The 14,995-nt window shown below is 39.2% G+C and overlaps 1 protein-coding gene across 1 annotated transcript; it reads left to right on the top strand.

Moving 5' to 3' along the window:
* The first annotated feature begins 11,612 nt into the window (after positions 1–11,612).
* Positions 11,613–14,798, top strand: LOC143846304 (putative GPI-anchored protein At4g28100). Its single transcript, XM_077354737.1, has 2 exons — positions 11,613–12,652; positions 14,233–14,798. Exons 1-2 carry the CDS (start codon positions 12,005–12,007, stop codon positions 14,551–14,553), a joined length of 969 nt encoding a protein of 322 aa, XP_077210852.1. The 5' UTR covers positions 11,613–12,004; the 3' UTR covers positions 14,554–14,798.
* Positions 14,799–14,995: the final 197 nt, after the last annotated feature.

Raw genomic sequence — 14,995 nt, 5'->3', positions numbered from 1 at the left:
GAGATAGGTGGGAAGAAAAAAGTCCTAGAAGTATCCTGGTAAAATAAAAATCCCATGTTTGGTTATGTGGGAGAAAAAAATACCCTGGGAGATATGGTGGGAGAAAAAAAAACCTTTGGTTGGTTGCTTGAACTGTTGGGTAGAAAAAAATTCTTCTCAAGCTTATTTTTGGTTCCTGAGTTTATTTTTGTTCCTGGGGTTATCTTGGGATGGGATGAAAAGGCAATCATTACAAAAGTAGGATTAAAAAATTCACCCCACAAGTAATCATTACAAGAGTTGGATTAAAAAAACCTAGTGCTAAAAGGCAACCAAACATGGGATGAGACCAAAATTTAACTTACTCTCCCACATAACTCCCAGGAAAAAAAAAACCCGGCAACCAAACAGAGTTATATGCCAAGTTTTGAAGTCTTTTGTGAGTTTTTCTAACTTTTTTTTGCTCTTCCTGGGCCTTTCTTGTATTTGTTTTTGCTAAACTAGAAACAACTCTGCCGAAGATATTGAATTCGAGACAAAGAGATATAGAGAAATAAGTAACAAATAACTAAAGAAACGTATATCGGCGGTAGAAGTAACTGACCATATGATTCAGAAGAAAGGATAAGTTTTCTTTCACTTCAGGCTCTAATGTAAAACTTTCTTATCTGTAATTTATAATAGATATTCAACGAGAATATCTAGAAACATCAGTTTTCTGAACAGGAAATTCACAAAAAACATCATCTTTCAACCACCAAGGCCACACAAGAAGTAAGAAAACAGCCCCTGATCCTGGTTCAAAGAAGTAAGAAAAACAGCAGCTGATCCTGGTTCAAAACCAAAATTCACAAAAATGACAAACAGATAAAAAGAGATTATAAAGAAAAGAATATGAGAGATGGAAGAAAGAGACTGCCCCTATAAAGTTCTGAATAGAGAGATACTTGCTTTCGCTTGAGGCTCGAATTCAAAAATAGTAATCAATTGATCTATCAAAAAATTAACACATCCATATCTAATGTGAATAATTACATAAAATATCATCTTCCTACCAAAAATGACACATGAAGAAAGAAAAAAAACCCACAGATCTCAAATCAGAAGCATAATTAGGGACAGAAAACACAGAGCAAGATTATGGACAGCAATCGATAAGTATCCGGTACAAAAGATCAATGAGTCTCTCATTCAACCAACACTGAATAAAATTAAAGGAAAGCAGCTACAGATCTCAAATCATAACCAAAATTACAGAAAAAACAAAGTTTATAACAAGCAATCTCTTCTGAAGAAAAAAAAATACAAAAAGAAAAAAGAAATGTTACCAAAACCAACGCAGGAAAATAATGACAAACACAGATCTCCAATCAGAAAATTTACAGAATTGCAACAAAATTACAACAAATACGAGATATAAATTATACAAGCAATCTACAAAAAAAAGATTTCTAAACAGAGAAATAATTGAAGAAAGTACATCATCTTCCCAGAACTACTGAAATACTACAAGGAATCTACAAATTCCAGATAAGAGAAATTCTAGATCATTTTCAACCAAACATAAAACAAAACGAAGAAAGAAAGCTACAGACCTAGAATCAGAAGCACAATTAGAGAAATACAGCGAGCAATCAAGAAAAGGTCGAATGCAATGACATCTTTCAGCCAAAACCGAATGAAAATCAAACTTTTTTTTTAAACATGAAAAATCAAACTTACCACACACAATGCATAACTTTCTAGTAAGATTCGAAAAAGATAACGCCTTTCAACCAAAAAAAAAGTCAATAAGAAAGAAAACCTGTTATAGATCTCGAATCAGAAGAAAAATTACAGAACTACAAAAAAAATTATAGCAAGAAATCAAGAAAGTTTGAAAAAGATCATTTTTTAAAGAAAATTGAAACCTAAAAAACCTGCTATAGATCTTAAATCGGAAGCAAAATTGGAGAATTACAAAAAAAAATTATGGCAAGAAATCAAGATAAAACTAAAAGCAACACAACAACAGGAAATTGAATAACTAAAGACAAATAGAGGACGAATTAACAAAAAAAAAAAAGATGATTAGAGAGTAAAAGATATCACCATTGGATCAGGAGGAACATAAGAGAAGCTTCATTTCGCTTAAGGCTCTCGGATTCGGGTGATGCAAGTGGGGAATCGGATCGAACAGCGTGTTAGAATCCAACGGTCAGAGATTTTCTAGATCTGATCTAATACATTCTAACAAGTAAGAAGCGATTCCCGACCTGCACCAAGCGAATTCGAGAGAAGAGCGAGAAAACAAAAGAAACAGAGAATCGGAAGATACAAATGCAGGATTTTTATTGTATGGTGGCTCGCCCTAGAAGGGAAATAGGGACCATTATATTACTGGCTCTGTATCTCTTCTTGTATTTGGGGTTCAATTATATAGACTTGATAGTTTTGCTTCCGCCTTACGGAATATGGGGTATTAAATCATGCTGGATTCCGCACCGTAACATTTCGATATTGACACTGCTTACTTTGGATGTTGATGGTATCATGAGTGTTAAAGCGGCCGTGAGAAGTAGGGGGGCAAATCCGGTCGGGTTCAACCCAAACAATGGTCGGGTTGGGTCGAGGTCGGGTGGGTTTTCACAACCTGGGTTGAGTTCAAGTCGGGTTCGGGTTGTGGGTTTGGGTAACCCGACCCGACTAAAACCTGACTTTTTATTTTATTAAGTTTAAAAACTCGGATTGGCTCGGGTTAAACTCGGGTCGGGTTCGGGTTGGAAAATAGGGTTCCTCGGGAAACCTCGTTCGGTTGGAACTCTGATCGGGTTCGGGTTCTGTAAATGGCTCCTCGACCCCGACCCGAGTTGCACCCCTAGACTGAAAAATGAATTAGAATGACGGTAAAGCAAAGTGAGTAGTGTCGATATTGAAATACGGCAATGCGGATTTTAGCCTGCTTTAATAAAATTAGATGAATTTGGTGTGACTTTATGCTAGATTAACACGACTAGGTAGAGTTCATGGACCAAATTTTAGAACGAAAAGACATGGATTAGAAAAAAAATTTAAAAAAAGTAACACGAGTATAGAGCGCATGGACCAAAATTGAGAATGAAAAGACGAATAGATTAGAAAAAAAATTTAAAAAAAAAAAAAAGATTAAAGGAAAACTTAAAGCATGGTCGGTCGGGTCCACCAAAAAATCCAAGTGATCCGGGCCATTTATGTCGCGGGCAACCACCGTATGCCTGTGACAAAGCCAGCAGTACCATTGCCCCCAAATAGACCATACAGAAATATTATTAATGGTTAAAAAAGTATCTCGAGGAGGGATTTGCCATATAAGCTCACTTTTTAGCAGATTTTGTCTTATTTGTTTTAATTCATAGGAGTTAGCTGTTCTCTCATGGAAAAGTCAGCCGCGAAATTGCCTGGCAAATCCCTATCAAGGATACGGCCATACGGGTGCAACTTCTGTAGGGCTCAACCCGAATTTTATGGGTAAACCCAATTTCAGCTCAGGCAGGGTTAGCATTTCCTCGGATTGGGTTGGGTCAGGGTTGGGAAATGCCAAACTCATCTAATTTCAGGTTGCCCACATTAGGATTAAGGCTTTGGACAACCGAACCTGACTCCCTTAAACCAATTTTATCCTGATTTTGTTGCAATTTTTTAAATCATAGAATTATGTGGGTTTTTTATTTATTTATTTTTTTAATTTTATTTATGCCCGGGCCAACGGCCAACCTGACCTGATTTGGAAAATCGAGTTAGACGGGTTGAATTACGGTTGAGATATTTAGAGGCGGGTTGGGTTAGGGTTGACCCTACTAGACCCGAGGCTCGGGTTTGGTCGGGTTGGGTTAGCATTTTGAAGTAGAGATATTATATGATATTTATGAGTGTATTTGTGGGCAGGAAAAAAAAGTACGATTGGAGACCCATAGATGAATGGTTTAGATAATGCGAATAGGTATACCCTTACCGTACCTTTTGTGCTGAGTGCATTATGCCTTCCTAACAACTAAAATATCCTTGAAGCCTGGCCATCCATGAAAGGCCACATAGTAGAAAGGGATTGATATTGGCACACCTTAAACACGATTACAACACACTAGGAAGAGAGGACACGAAAACACAGAGAGGACCACAAAGAAAAGGAGCATACCAATTTCAGTCATAGGGGACTTTCCCTCCTGATTCAATGCCTACCAAATTCTGTGAGGAGGAATCCGTCCCTCATTCAATTCCCTGCCGATACTCCCTCCATTTTCTTTAGTTTCCACCATTGATTTTCCTTTGAGAAATTGTCTATTGTCCTCCTTAGTCGTAGGTAAACAGAAAAGGAAACATTTGCGAATATATTTCTTCACTACTAATTTTCGCACTACCATGTTTTGATAATGAGGCAAGCTCATGCAAAATTCAGCCCAAAATTCCCTAGCAACTCTTGCCTGAGCTGCAGCAAAGACTTGTAGCCCCGACACAATAGCCCATAAATCATTTCCATAGGATGATCGAAACCCCGATCTATAGATGGACTTCACACTATATAAACCTCTACAGATCGGACAGTTAGGATCATCCTATGGAGATGTTTTATGCGGTACAGCCTATTTACATTGTGGCCCCAACAAATGAATGGTTTGGATCATCTTATGAAGTGGGCGCACTGTATTTTCTGAAAAAATACCGAACTAGATGCGCAAACAGCATATAAAATCTCTTGAAATCAATACCTAAACACCCTTAATAAAAAAATTGTGACCATATCGGTATAATCTCAGCTGGAGCGACCCAGCGACCAATACAAACAGTGCATCATATCAAATTATCAATACGTATAGACAATTTGATGATGATTTACTATATTACATATTCCCTGCATCAATCTTACTTTCATTTTCTAGGAGTCTCGTTGTTATCTTTTGAATGTTATAAAAAGATGTATCTCAAAATATTTATGCTGTCTTCATATATTGTGAGAGGCGCATTTAGAATGTTCTTGTATTTGACTTATGCTCACTTCTATGTTTACGCTTAGTTTATACTAAGTGACAAGCCCAGTAATCCCACATTGGTTGTGCACATGAATCTCCATTGATATATCGTTGTAAAACTTTTCACAGGGTGTGTGGAGCCAAGTTGAGATGTGATTTAGATTTGTGTTTTCAACCCGAGCCATGATATTGCTTTTTATCATTTTAGTTCTTTCCGCCTTACAAATTCGGGGATTAAATTAATTTACCAATTTTGTTCCATTGCAGTTAGGGGTGGCAATGGTTTGGTTTCGGTTCAGTTTGACCCCGAAACTGAAATTTGAATCGGTTTGGTAAACTAAACCAAACCGAAATTGAAATTTCGGTTCGGTTCAGCCAATTTTGCCACCCTTACTCATAATCATTGGAAATATTCGGTTTCAGTTCGGTTCGATCCCCAAACCGAAATTTGGTTTGGTTTATCATATCTCAGGTTTTGCTATCTATGATCTCAATTGAGAAGGATGGTCAATCAATGAAATTTTTGAACAAAAACGCTCAAGAGTGGGCAAGTTTACAGAGAACAAGTCATTTGACAATAATGATACAATTTTTGGATCATAAAAGGGACATATGGTAGTGTGAACAATAGATCAGCACCAGTGAACTTGTAGAACGTAGTGAAGGAACCCACATGGTCTTGATCCCATTCCAAAGAAACATACCATTAGTTTGATAAATGACTACAAAAATCAACTAATTAAATTCTGTGGATGGGAACAAGAAGTTTATAAGGCTTAATGGAACAAGCGTATGATCTTCACACCAAGGCACTCTTTGTAATTGGGATTTTAAATGGTGTGTGGCGGTCTAGTTTTAAGTATTTTCAAAAAGAACTGGACAGCCCACTTCATAGGATGATCCGTTCGTGCCCAAAAAAAATATTTTCATAGGAGGATCCAAGCCCCTTCAGTCTTATAGAGGTACAAATTTAGATCAAGGGGCAGAATGATTGAGATCATTGAACAGGTGGGATCCAGTAGATCACTGGTTTGGATCAGTAAATCCCTCATCCCCAAAATGTGATCTTCCATGGAATAGCAAACATAAAAATTCCAATTTTCTAAGGAAAACCTGTTGTGCGATGTAAAACGAGAAAAAAACACAAACAACAAAGGGTTTTCCAAAGAAGAAAAATAGTTGCGCTTAAAAGGGAGAAAAAAAAAGAGGAAAAATACATCAAAGAGCTTTGTGTGTGTAAATGTGATGGTATTTGGAGGCGGGTTCGTGGAGAGATAGTGGGTTGAGAAGGGATCGAGGAAGAGAAATCTCCACCAAGAAACCAAAACCCACATCACAAAACCGTACTATGAGACCATCTTTCAACAAGAGAAATAGATTTTGGGCTTCATTGACCGGGCACCCAGCAGAAAACCTGCTGGTATTTCAGAGCTAGGGTTTTATAAAAAGCTCTGCCCATTGCAACGAGGCCCTCTTTATCCTACGTAGAAACAGAAACGAAAATCAACACAAAGGGCATATGCCAAGACAAAGGGGATTTTTACAAGGATGAAAAAAGAAGGGATGGAGAAGCAGAGGACGAGGATTGCTTCATATAGAGCAAGAAAAACCCTAACAAGGAAGTCCTTCCTGTGAAATTACTGAAACAACCCTCTTTCTTACTACAATTACGGTAGAGACGACCACCGTTCTAGTGATGGAGTCTTGAATTCTTGTTAATGTCTCTTTCCCGTAAGGTAAGTGATATATTCGTCCCTTTTTTAACTCGGGACAGCCCTATTAGTGTATTTAACTATCTATGAATACTCTTTTACTAGGGCAGCGTAGGGCTGGATGTTGTATTCCCCATTCCCGCCTCCTGGTAGAAGGGAAATTCCCCGTCCCCGCTTCGGGGATGGTGGGGGATGTCCATCCCCCGGACAACCTCATCCCCAAAAGAAGCTTTTTAACGCCTGTGGAGAAGAAAAGACTAGCTTTGTTGGTGCACTTATCAAAATATGGTAGTGTCAATATCACTAGCCTAAAAGAAATATTTATTGTTCCAAAAAAAAAAAACACTAAAACAGTACTAAAATAAGATGGTACTGATAATGGCTTGCATATTGAAACGGGGCAGGCGGGCTAGGCCTGGCCCCATCCCCACTACGGGGAAATTTTTTAAATCCTCGTCCCCACCGCATGCCGTGAGGCGGTGCGGATCCTCTTTTTCACAAGTGAAATTGCCGGCCGTATCTCTTACACTAGAGAGGTCTGTCCCTATTGAAAAATAGGGACGAATATATCGTTTCCCTTTCTAGAATTTCGAGAATAATCATTTCCCTACCAATTTTTATTTTTTTTAATGATAAAGAGATTTAATGATGAAACAGACGACCGAGATAGTCAATACAGAAGAGAAAAAAACATAGAGAAGGAAAAACAAAGAACCAGCAACAAAAGCCTCAAAGGGCAATAAATCTGTTGGTGCAAATAGGAAAAAATATAAAATGAAAACTGCAATAGAATGATCTTAGAGAAAGATGAAAATACCAAACAGAGAATAGATAATCTAAAATATCTGTAGAGCTGTTGTACGTCCTCGAACGCTTCGCTTAAGACGTTATTCGGCCCTATTCCGGTGCAAGGATCTGACGACCAAACCGTCTCCAGGAACAGCAACTAAGTGTTGGTGTGCACCTACCAAACACTTTGAAGGCAAAGCTTCGAGTCTCTCTAGTTAAACAAATCAGGCTCTACAAAACACTTTGAGGCTTCTTGTGAAGATCTTACTCTCACACCAAAATATGGGACACACCCTTGGTTGGCTTTCCTTTCACACACCACAACAATGGTGTAGAACCTTTTCCTTCTCTCCTTTTTTCTCTTGTTAGAAGCTAGCCAAGAGTCTCTTCATTCTTATGGAATCACCCTTAATGAGAGAACTAAAGGCATTGAATTAAAATGAGAAAACCAAAGAAGCACCATAAATGGAATACAAAGAGTCACCAAGAAAGGCCCACTCTTTTGTCCTTTATGCATGACTTTTGGAGACCAAGGAATATGAAAAGCCACCTTAAAGCCTTAGCCCAATTATTGAATATTTGAAACTTAAATTTTTAATAAAAATCCAACAAAATCAAACAATTATAGTGGTTCCATATCCACCCCCTTCTAATAAGGCTGTCAACGACACTATTTGGAAATCTCCTGGCATGTTGGAATAAAGTAGATGATGTGTCCGTCCGGTCAAGAATTTCATTGAAAAAACGATCAAATCTCCAAGGATGAAGAGTCGTTAAGCCACCAAGAGTCTCCCTCCACCACAACACACCTCTGCCTCACTAGCACTACCATTCCAATCGACCCGCAAATCCCCAAAGAACCTCCCCTTCCTCATTTCTTAGTACCGCCGGGCTCAGGATTCCCCAAACAAGATCTCCATCAAAATTAGCCTTCAAAAAGCCATAAGGGGGAGGCTCCCAATTTTGTACCGTCTTCTGCCTTTGTTCAATACCAAGACAAATCTCCTTCCACACATTTCAAAGGTCAAAGGGCGATACAAATTTAAAGCAGGGGATAATTCTAACTCAACTACTACTTTAATTTATAGAAGAGATAGGATGAGGTATTTGCATGATTCTTGAAAACTATAGCACTCCTTTCTTTCCATAGAACCCATGTTGTAGAAAGATCAAATATCCCTTCCCAGAATTTCTGATTGAGAAATTCTCCATTGGTTCATATTTATCCCGGGCCCTCACTAATAGAAGGCAATGCAAGTTCTAATGAAATATAATAATCCGCTCTAGTCTGTAGGTACAATTTTTATGTCAAGGGACCTTTTTTTTCCTTTTTGACACAAGGGTGGATTGAGTCCTCAAACCCAACATGAAAAACCATATCATAAATTCGAATGGCCGTTCTACCATCACCAAAACACGGAACATGAAATATCATTTTCTCTTGTTGTATCGCTATTAGTATATGGACTGCTAATGTCACATGTGTTGGCGAAGATGAAATTAAATTTAGAAGAAATATATGGTGCCTCGTCTCATGGTATAGTCACTTCTTATCGTATGAACTAGGAATCACTCTCACGGTCAAGGGTATGTTTGGATTACCTCCAAAAAAAAAGGTTTTTGTTTTAGCGAATGGTGATGTTTTTAACTAAAGGTGATGGATTTATTAAGGGAACAAAAACTATATGATCAAGATGGAAAGAGGGGGTGGATTGATTCTCTAGCAGTCTAGCTCAATGGTCGAGGATTTGTTCTTCAACATGGAGGTTAGAGGTTCAATCCCACCAGGAGAAAAAAAAAATAAAAAAATATTAGTGAATAAGGTGATCAAACATGTCCAGCTAGAGATACTCTCTTTATACGACTATACCAAAGCGAGCCAGCCAAGCCAGATATTTCGCCTCACTGTTGGCTGATCAATAAAACATGTTGAAAAATGTATCAAGAGATATACTTTAATATGTATGATACTAAATACTAATATTGATCATCACCATTTATTAAGGTACCTGTCACCCTTTTCCTTCCTCAAAGATAAACATGCCCAGTACATGTTCATATGTGCATATCCGTGTATGGCACATATTTCGAAAACCAGGACACGCATGGGGAATCGATCAATTAGTTGCGGGAGTCCACAAGGTGACATGTTGGCTTAGGGATTTGCTAGTGTCCATTCGAGAAGGCATTTCGCTGATGGCCTGTTGCAAGTGAGAGCAGCAACACGGACTCACTTTTAGCAGATTTTGTATTCATTCATGATTTGGTTGCTCTTACATGTAACAAGCCATCTGCGAAATGCCTTGTGGGATGGACGCTATCAAATCCCATATTATTTTTAAGAAGAGTAATGGTAGATTCACAGGTGCCCTTGCAAACTAAGGAGCAAAGGGGAATATCATTTTTCCATTGCAATCAAAACTGTTATTAATGGTTTTGGACCTACATGGGCGCCCTTTGCCCCTTATTTTGCAAGGGCGCCTGTGAATCTCAGTACTTATTCATGAATACATTCACTTGGTTGTCTACAGTGGCCTAATTAATGACAAGCTCGAGTCTAATAATGAATTGAGAAAGAGAGAGAGGGGGGTGTAAATGTATTCATGAACATAGAGGGATGCTGTCGATGTAAAGCATTGAAATCTCTACATCACAGAAAACGCATAAAATGAGATATTAAAGGCTTTTAATTGAGAGAGAGAGAGTGAGAGGGAGAGAGAGAGAGAGAGAGAGAGAGATGGTTCACGCGCATGGAGTGAACTCTGTGAAGCAATGAAATCTCTACGACACAGTGAAATTGGGTACAAGTTTTGTAAGTTTGCATGTGGAAATAGCTGCATAAAGAATGAGTGCGAAGACTATTTTTAACTAGTCTCCCTCATGGCCTCACCCCACATATGCTCTCGAAAGTCCCACTCCCACACCCGAAAAAGAATTCCCAAATGCTCCAAATCCGAAACCACAGTCAAAAGAACTCCACTTGACTTCTTCAATGTTGTAATCACAATGTATTTGTTAGCGGCAGAGGGATGCAAAACTCTTCATCACAATAAAAAAATGGGAAAGAGAAAACCATGAGGAATACTGATTAGTCTGGGAATAGAACCCAAACTCGTAGTAACCCAAAACACGACGCTGTGAAAACCATCCAATAACCACAAGTTTTAATTTAACCATTCATTCAATGCAACAGCTCGTATGGTGCAACCACGTGGAGCCTAGATCGCCACTCCTTTCTTAAATCTACTCTTGTAGGAAGCCAGTAGGGAAAGTGGGGCCATCCCCAATTTGGAATTTGGAGAGAGGTCGCCTTCAAGGCTCATCATGCATCCCGTGATGTGCTCTAAAATGTCACATCCTCCACAAAATTCATGTGTTTAGAATTTAGATCTCTAACCAGCAAGAATAGTCAGGTGATACTAAAGTTCACCAAATGAGTACTATGATTTGATGCGACCAAAATGACCAATTTTTAGGGCTGGGGTCCGAAATAACAGTCACAAATCACTAAACTGTAAAACTCATGCCAGAAGTTCTCATTGACTTGTAATTAAAGATAATTTTTACATGATTGCATTGTTTGTTTTGGATGTTTAAGCAAAGTAACTCTACTTGTAGCACAAGGCACATCGCTTTCAAACCTTGTCACTTAGATTCAGAAATCTTATTTAGAAAATAAAAGCTTTTCTATTAAGTAAGGGTTCTGTTAGCCAGACCGAGTGCCCCGGAGTGCTTTGGAAAAGAAAATTTACACATGTTTTCATAGAAAAAGCAAAAAACATTTGTAGAAGTTTCAAACAACGTGAAAATTGATTGTGAATTTTCTTTTCCAAACAAAATCCAAGTAAGTAATTAAATATAGGGCGGTGATTTTTAACCCACCCCTTAGGATTATGCGCCACCATTTTCTGGTGATTTGTCGTAAAAAAACTTTAAAGTCTGCAACAATTCACCTGAAAAGGGGGGCGCATAATCCTACAGGGGGGTGAAAAAATCACCTCCCTAATATGCATCTAAAATCTAATTAATATTACAGAGTGCACCCGATTTGATTCGTTGGGAGTGTTAACGTAAAAATGATTAAATAACACTAACTCTCTAATGGCTTAAGCTTTTGAAGTAATTGGTTGTTTCAGACCGTTTGGGCCATTCTGACGGAATTTTAGGCTAATTCCGAGTACATTTTTTTTTTTTCCTGAAATACTAGTTAGTCGCGGGCCTCATTGTAGACATTGAAGTCATCGTAGAAGGTATTTAGGATAATTTGGTCGTATAATATCTTTCTGATCACACATTGTTAAAGCCCTGTTCAATCATTCATTTATCATCTCTTCTCTCCTAACTTTATTGGGTAGATACATATAATGGAAACCGCCAAATTCAGCCATTCCAGCTTCTAGTCAGAAACTCTCCACCCTCGTAGTATAGGTGTATAACGAACCACTTTTCCTCCTCTATGTTTTAATCCCTATCCAATGTCCTCTCAAAAGCATTCCCAGCCTTAAAGCCCTACTCTCTCTCTCTCAAAAGTGAAGAAAAATGCCGCAAAACCCCTTTCTCCACGTCCTCCTCCTCGCCATTCTCGTGCCCGTCCTGCCCGCCTTGCCCATCCTGCCCAACCCAGACCCTGCGCCAATCCAAACCCCCTTCTCCACCTCCTCCTCGTCACCATTCTCCTGCCCGCCGAAAACCCCCGCCACGATCCCAGCCTTCCCGGAACAATCCGACGTGGCAGGCTGCCCGTTGGACTTGCCCGACGAGCTATTCACCGACATAAGCCGGGCCTGCGGTGGTGGGAAGAAGGTTACCAGGACTCGGTGCTGCCCGGTCCTTGCCACGTGGCTCTACGCGGCCTACTCGGGCACGGCCCTGGAGAGGGCAAGTAGGATGCCCGCGGAGCCCAATTACGATCTTCTGCCCGTGCTGCCCGATGATTCGGAAACGTGTGTCAATACACTAGAGGAGGCACTGAGTGGGAGGGGGATAGAGTTGGAGAGGAAGAATGGCACGTGTAATGCTGTTTATTGTTATTGTGGGATAAGATTACACGGTCTGAGTTGCCCGGAGATTTTTTCGGTGTCGGGGGAAGGGAAGCTTGTAGGAGACGGTTGGGTGAAGAGACTCGAAGGGGATTGCAGATATTCCTCCAATGCTGGTTGCTCCAACTGCTTGAACAGCCTTTACCAGGTGAGTGCTTGTGCCAGTTTCCAAAATGTTCTCACTACCCAATTAAAATAGAAAAGACGAGTTGGGTTTGTGAAATTATAAAAAATGTAGTTGTGCCGATATCATTTCCTTTTGCTATGTTTGAACTGCATTAAAAACATTTCTGATAAAAAAAAACATTTTCTGATGATTTTTTTTTCTTTCCACGATTTAGATTTTAGAGGGTTATTTTAGTGGGGATATCATCATAAGTTGATGGTCTCTAAAAAAAACGTAAAGGATTAGTTCATGTTACTTTTTGTATGTTATAAAAGTAAGAAATTTCAGAAATAATTTTTCTTTCCTCCTTTTCAAAATTTTTTTTTTCTTTCCTAAACTTATAATGTGTGTGCGTTAAATCCAGTATTTTTCAGAAAGTACAGTGGGACCCACTTAACAGGATGATCTAAACTGTTCATTTGTTGGTCCACACTCCACAGCGATGAATAGGTTATTGAAACATCTATAGATCCGAGGTTTAGGATCATCCTCTGGACATGACCTACGGTGTACAGCCTATTTGCTTTGTGGTTCAACAAATGAACGGTTTAGATCATCCTGTGAAGTTGAATTAAAAAAGAAAAGACAAGACGAGTTAGTGCAATTGACAACACAAGGTAATGCGAATATCAATAGCCTTTTTGTGAGGAATGGGGTGGGCATGTTTTATACTTTCCTCTGTGTTTTGTTATGACGATGGAGGCCTTTTTCTAATATTTTTACACGGAATGACCAAAGTGCCCTTTTTACCTTTATGGCTTGGAATCCTAGGATTTGTAATTAGCCCCTGGTTTCTGCAGTACCACGGCTTGATAAGCGCACTGCTCTCCTGTTTTACTGTTAGAAAACTATAGGGAAAAACACATTTACACCCCCTCAACTTCTAATATTTTCAACTCTAATCCTGACTTTTAAAAGTCACCAACTACACCGCTTGAGTTTTCAATTTGCATAAGGTAGACCCTCTCTTTTGAAACACTATCAATACTGATGAAGACCCCATCCCCCCCTCCAAACCCCATACCCGAATCCAAACGCTACCAAAAACATAGTGGGCATACATTGCTCGGGTGATCCAAAGCGCTCATTTGATGAGCCCTAACATAGATAGAGTGTGCCTAAAAAATAAGCTCTATAGCATCATCCTAACCGTTTGATCTGTGGACGAACCGTCATCTGATGGGGTCTACCTTATACAAATTGAAACCTCAGGGATTGTAGTTGGTAACTTTTAAAATTCAGGGTTATAGTTGAAAATGTCAGAAAATTGAGGGGGTGTATCTGTATTTTTCCCAAAACTATATGGCTGGTTTCCGAATTGATAAGGGCGCTGCCAGCTGTTGCATGAAGATCGCATGCGGATATCGATGGTCCCAACTCCCTAGCAAATCCCTCAATCAAAATATGGTGGTGCGGATATAGATTCACCATTTTAAGAGGATTGGCTTGGAACATAATGCATTTCACCTATTGAATCCACTGAGATTCGATCTGTAGCTTATATACAAATTCGTATGCATCATTTTATTTTAATATGTTATTTTGTTTCGATCGTACGGCAGCTGAAGAACGGTGGGAGCCAATCGGAGAGGAAAAGCAAGATACACGACAGAGATTGCGAGATGATGGGGCTGACGTGGCTTCTCGCCAAGAACACAACACTCTACGTCCCTACTGTTTCCTCAGTCCTTCGGGTTTTTATGATGGGCCGCATTGATGGTTCTTCGGACCCTCGATCTTGCAGCCTTGGCAGAGATGGGATGCCCCTGGCCGTTGATTCCGCTGTGTTGAACGACCCATCTTCTTCCACTACTCTTAGATTTCCTGCCAATCTCCTCCTCCTCATCCACTTTCTTTATATCATTTTCTCCACCTCTTTTTGATAGGAGCACCCCTCTGTATTTTATCAGCTTTTCATTTCGAATAGAAGGTTAGGTATTAAGCAATTCTTGTGGAAAAACAAAAACAGAAGGGTAGGTATTGAGAATTTCTTGTAGTGTTCTTTTTTGGTTTAGATTTATCTTATGGCTTCACTGAGTTGCACCATAGGTGCCAGCGTAAAAAGCGCAAACCAGTTTGTTAACAAAAAGCGAGTTTGATAATTGAGGGTGGACCAGCTATTCAAAGACACTTTGCATAATTGGTGTCTCTTTTAATGACTTCATCCTCAAGCAAATAACATAAATGTCAGAGGGTTGGCCCAAGGTTTGAAAGTCCAATACATCAACCATCTATTATATACTATACCAATATTTCGCCATTGGTCCCATATGTGGGGCGATTTTTTTTATTTTTTTTTTAGAGCACAAATAGGGCTGATATATA

Source organism: Tasmannia lanceolata, unplaced genomic scaffold, assembly GCF_043159265.1.
Source record: "Tasmannia lanceolata isolate RefF3 unplaced genomic scaffold, GAP_Taslan_0.1 ptg000015l, whole genome shotgun sequence".
NCBI classification, from domain to species: Eukaryota; Viridiplantae; Streptophyta; class Magnoliopsida; order Canellales; family Winteraceae; genus Tasmannia; species Tasmannia lanceolata.
The sequence above is the reverse complement of the archived record's forward strand: the minus strand, read 5'-3'. Positions and strand labels throughout refer to the sequence as shown.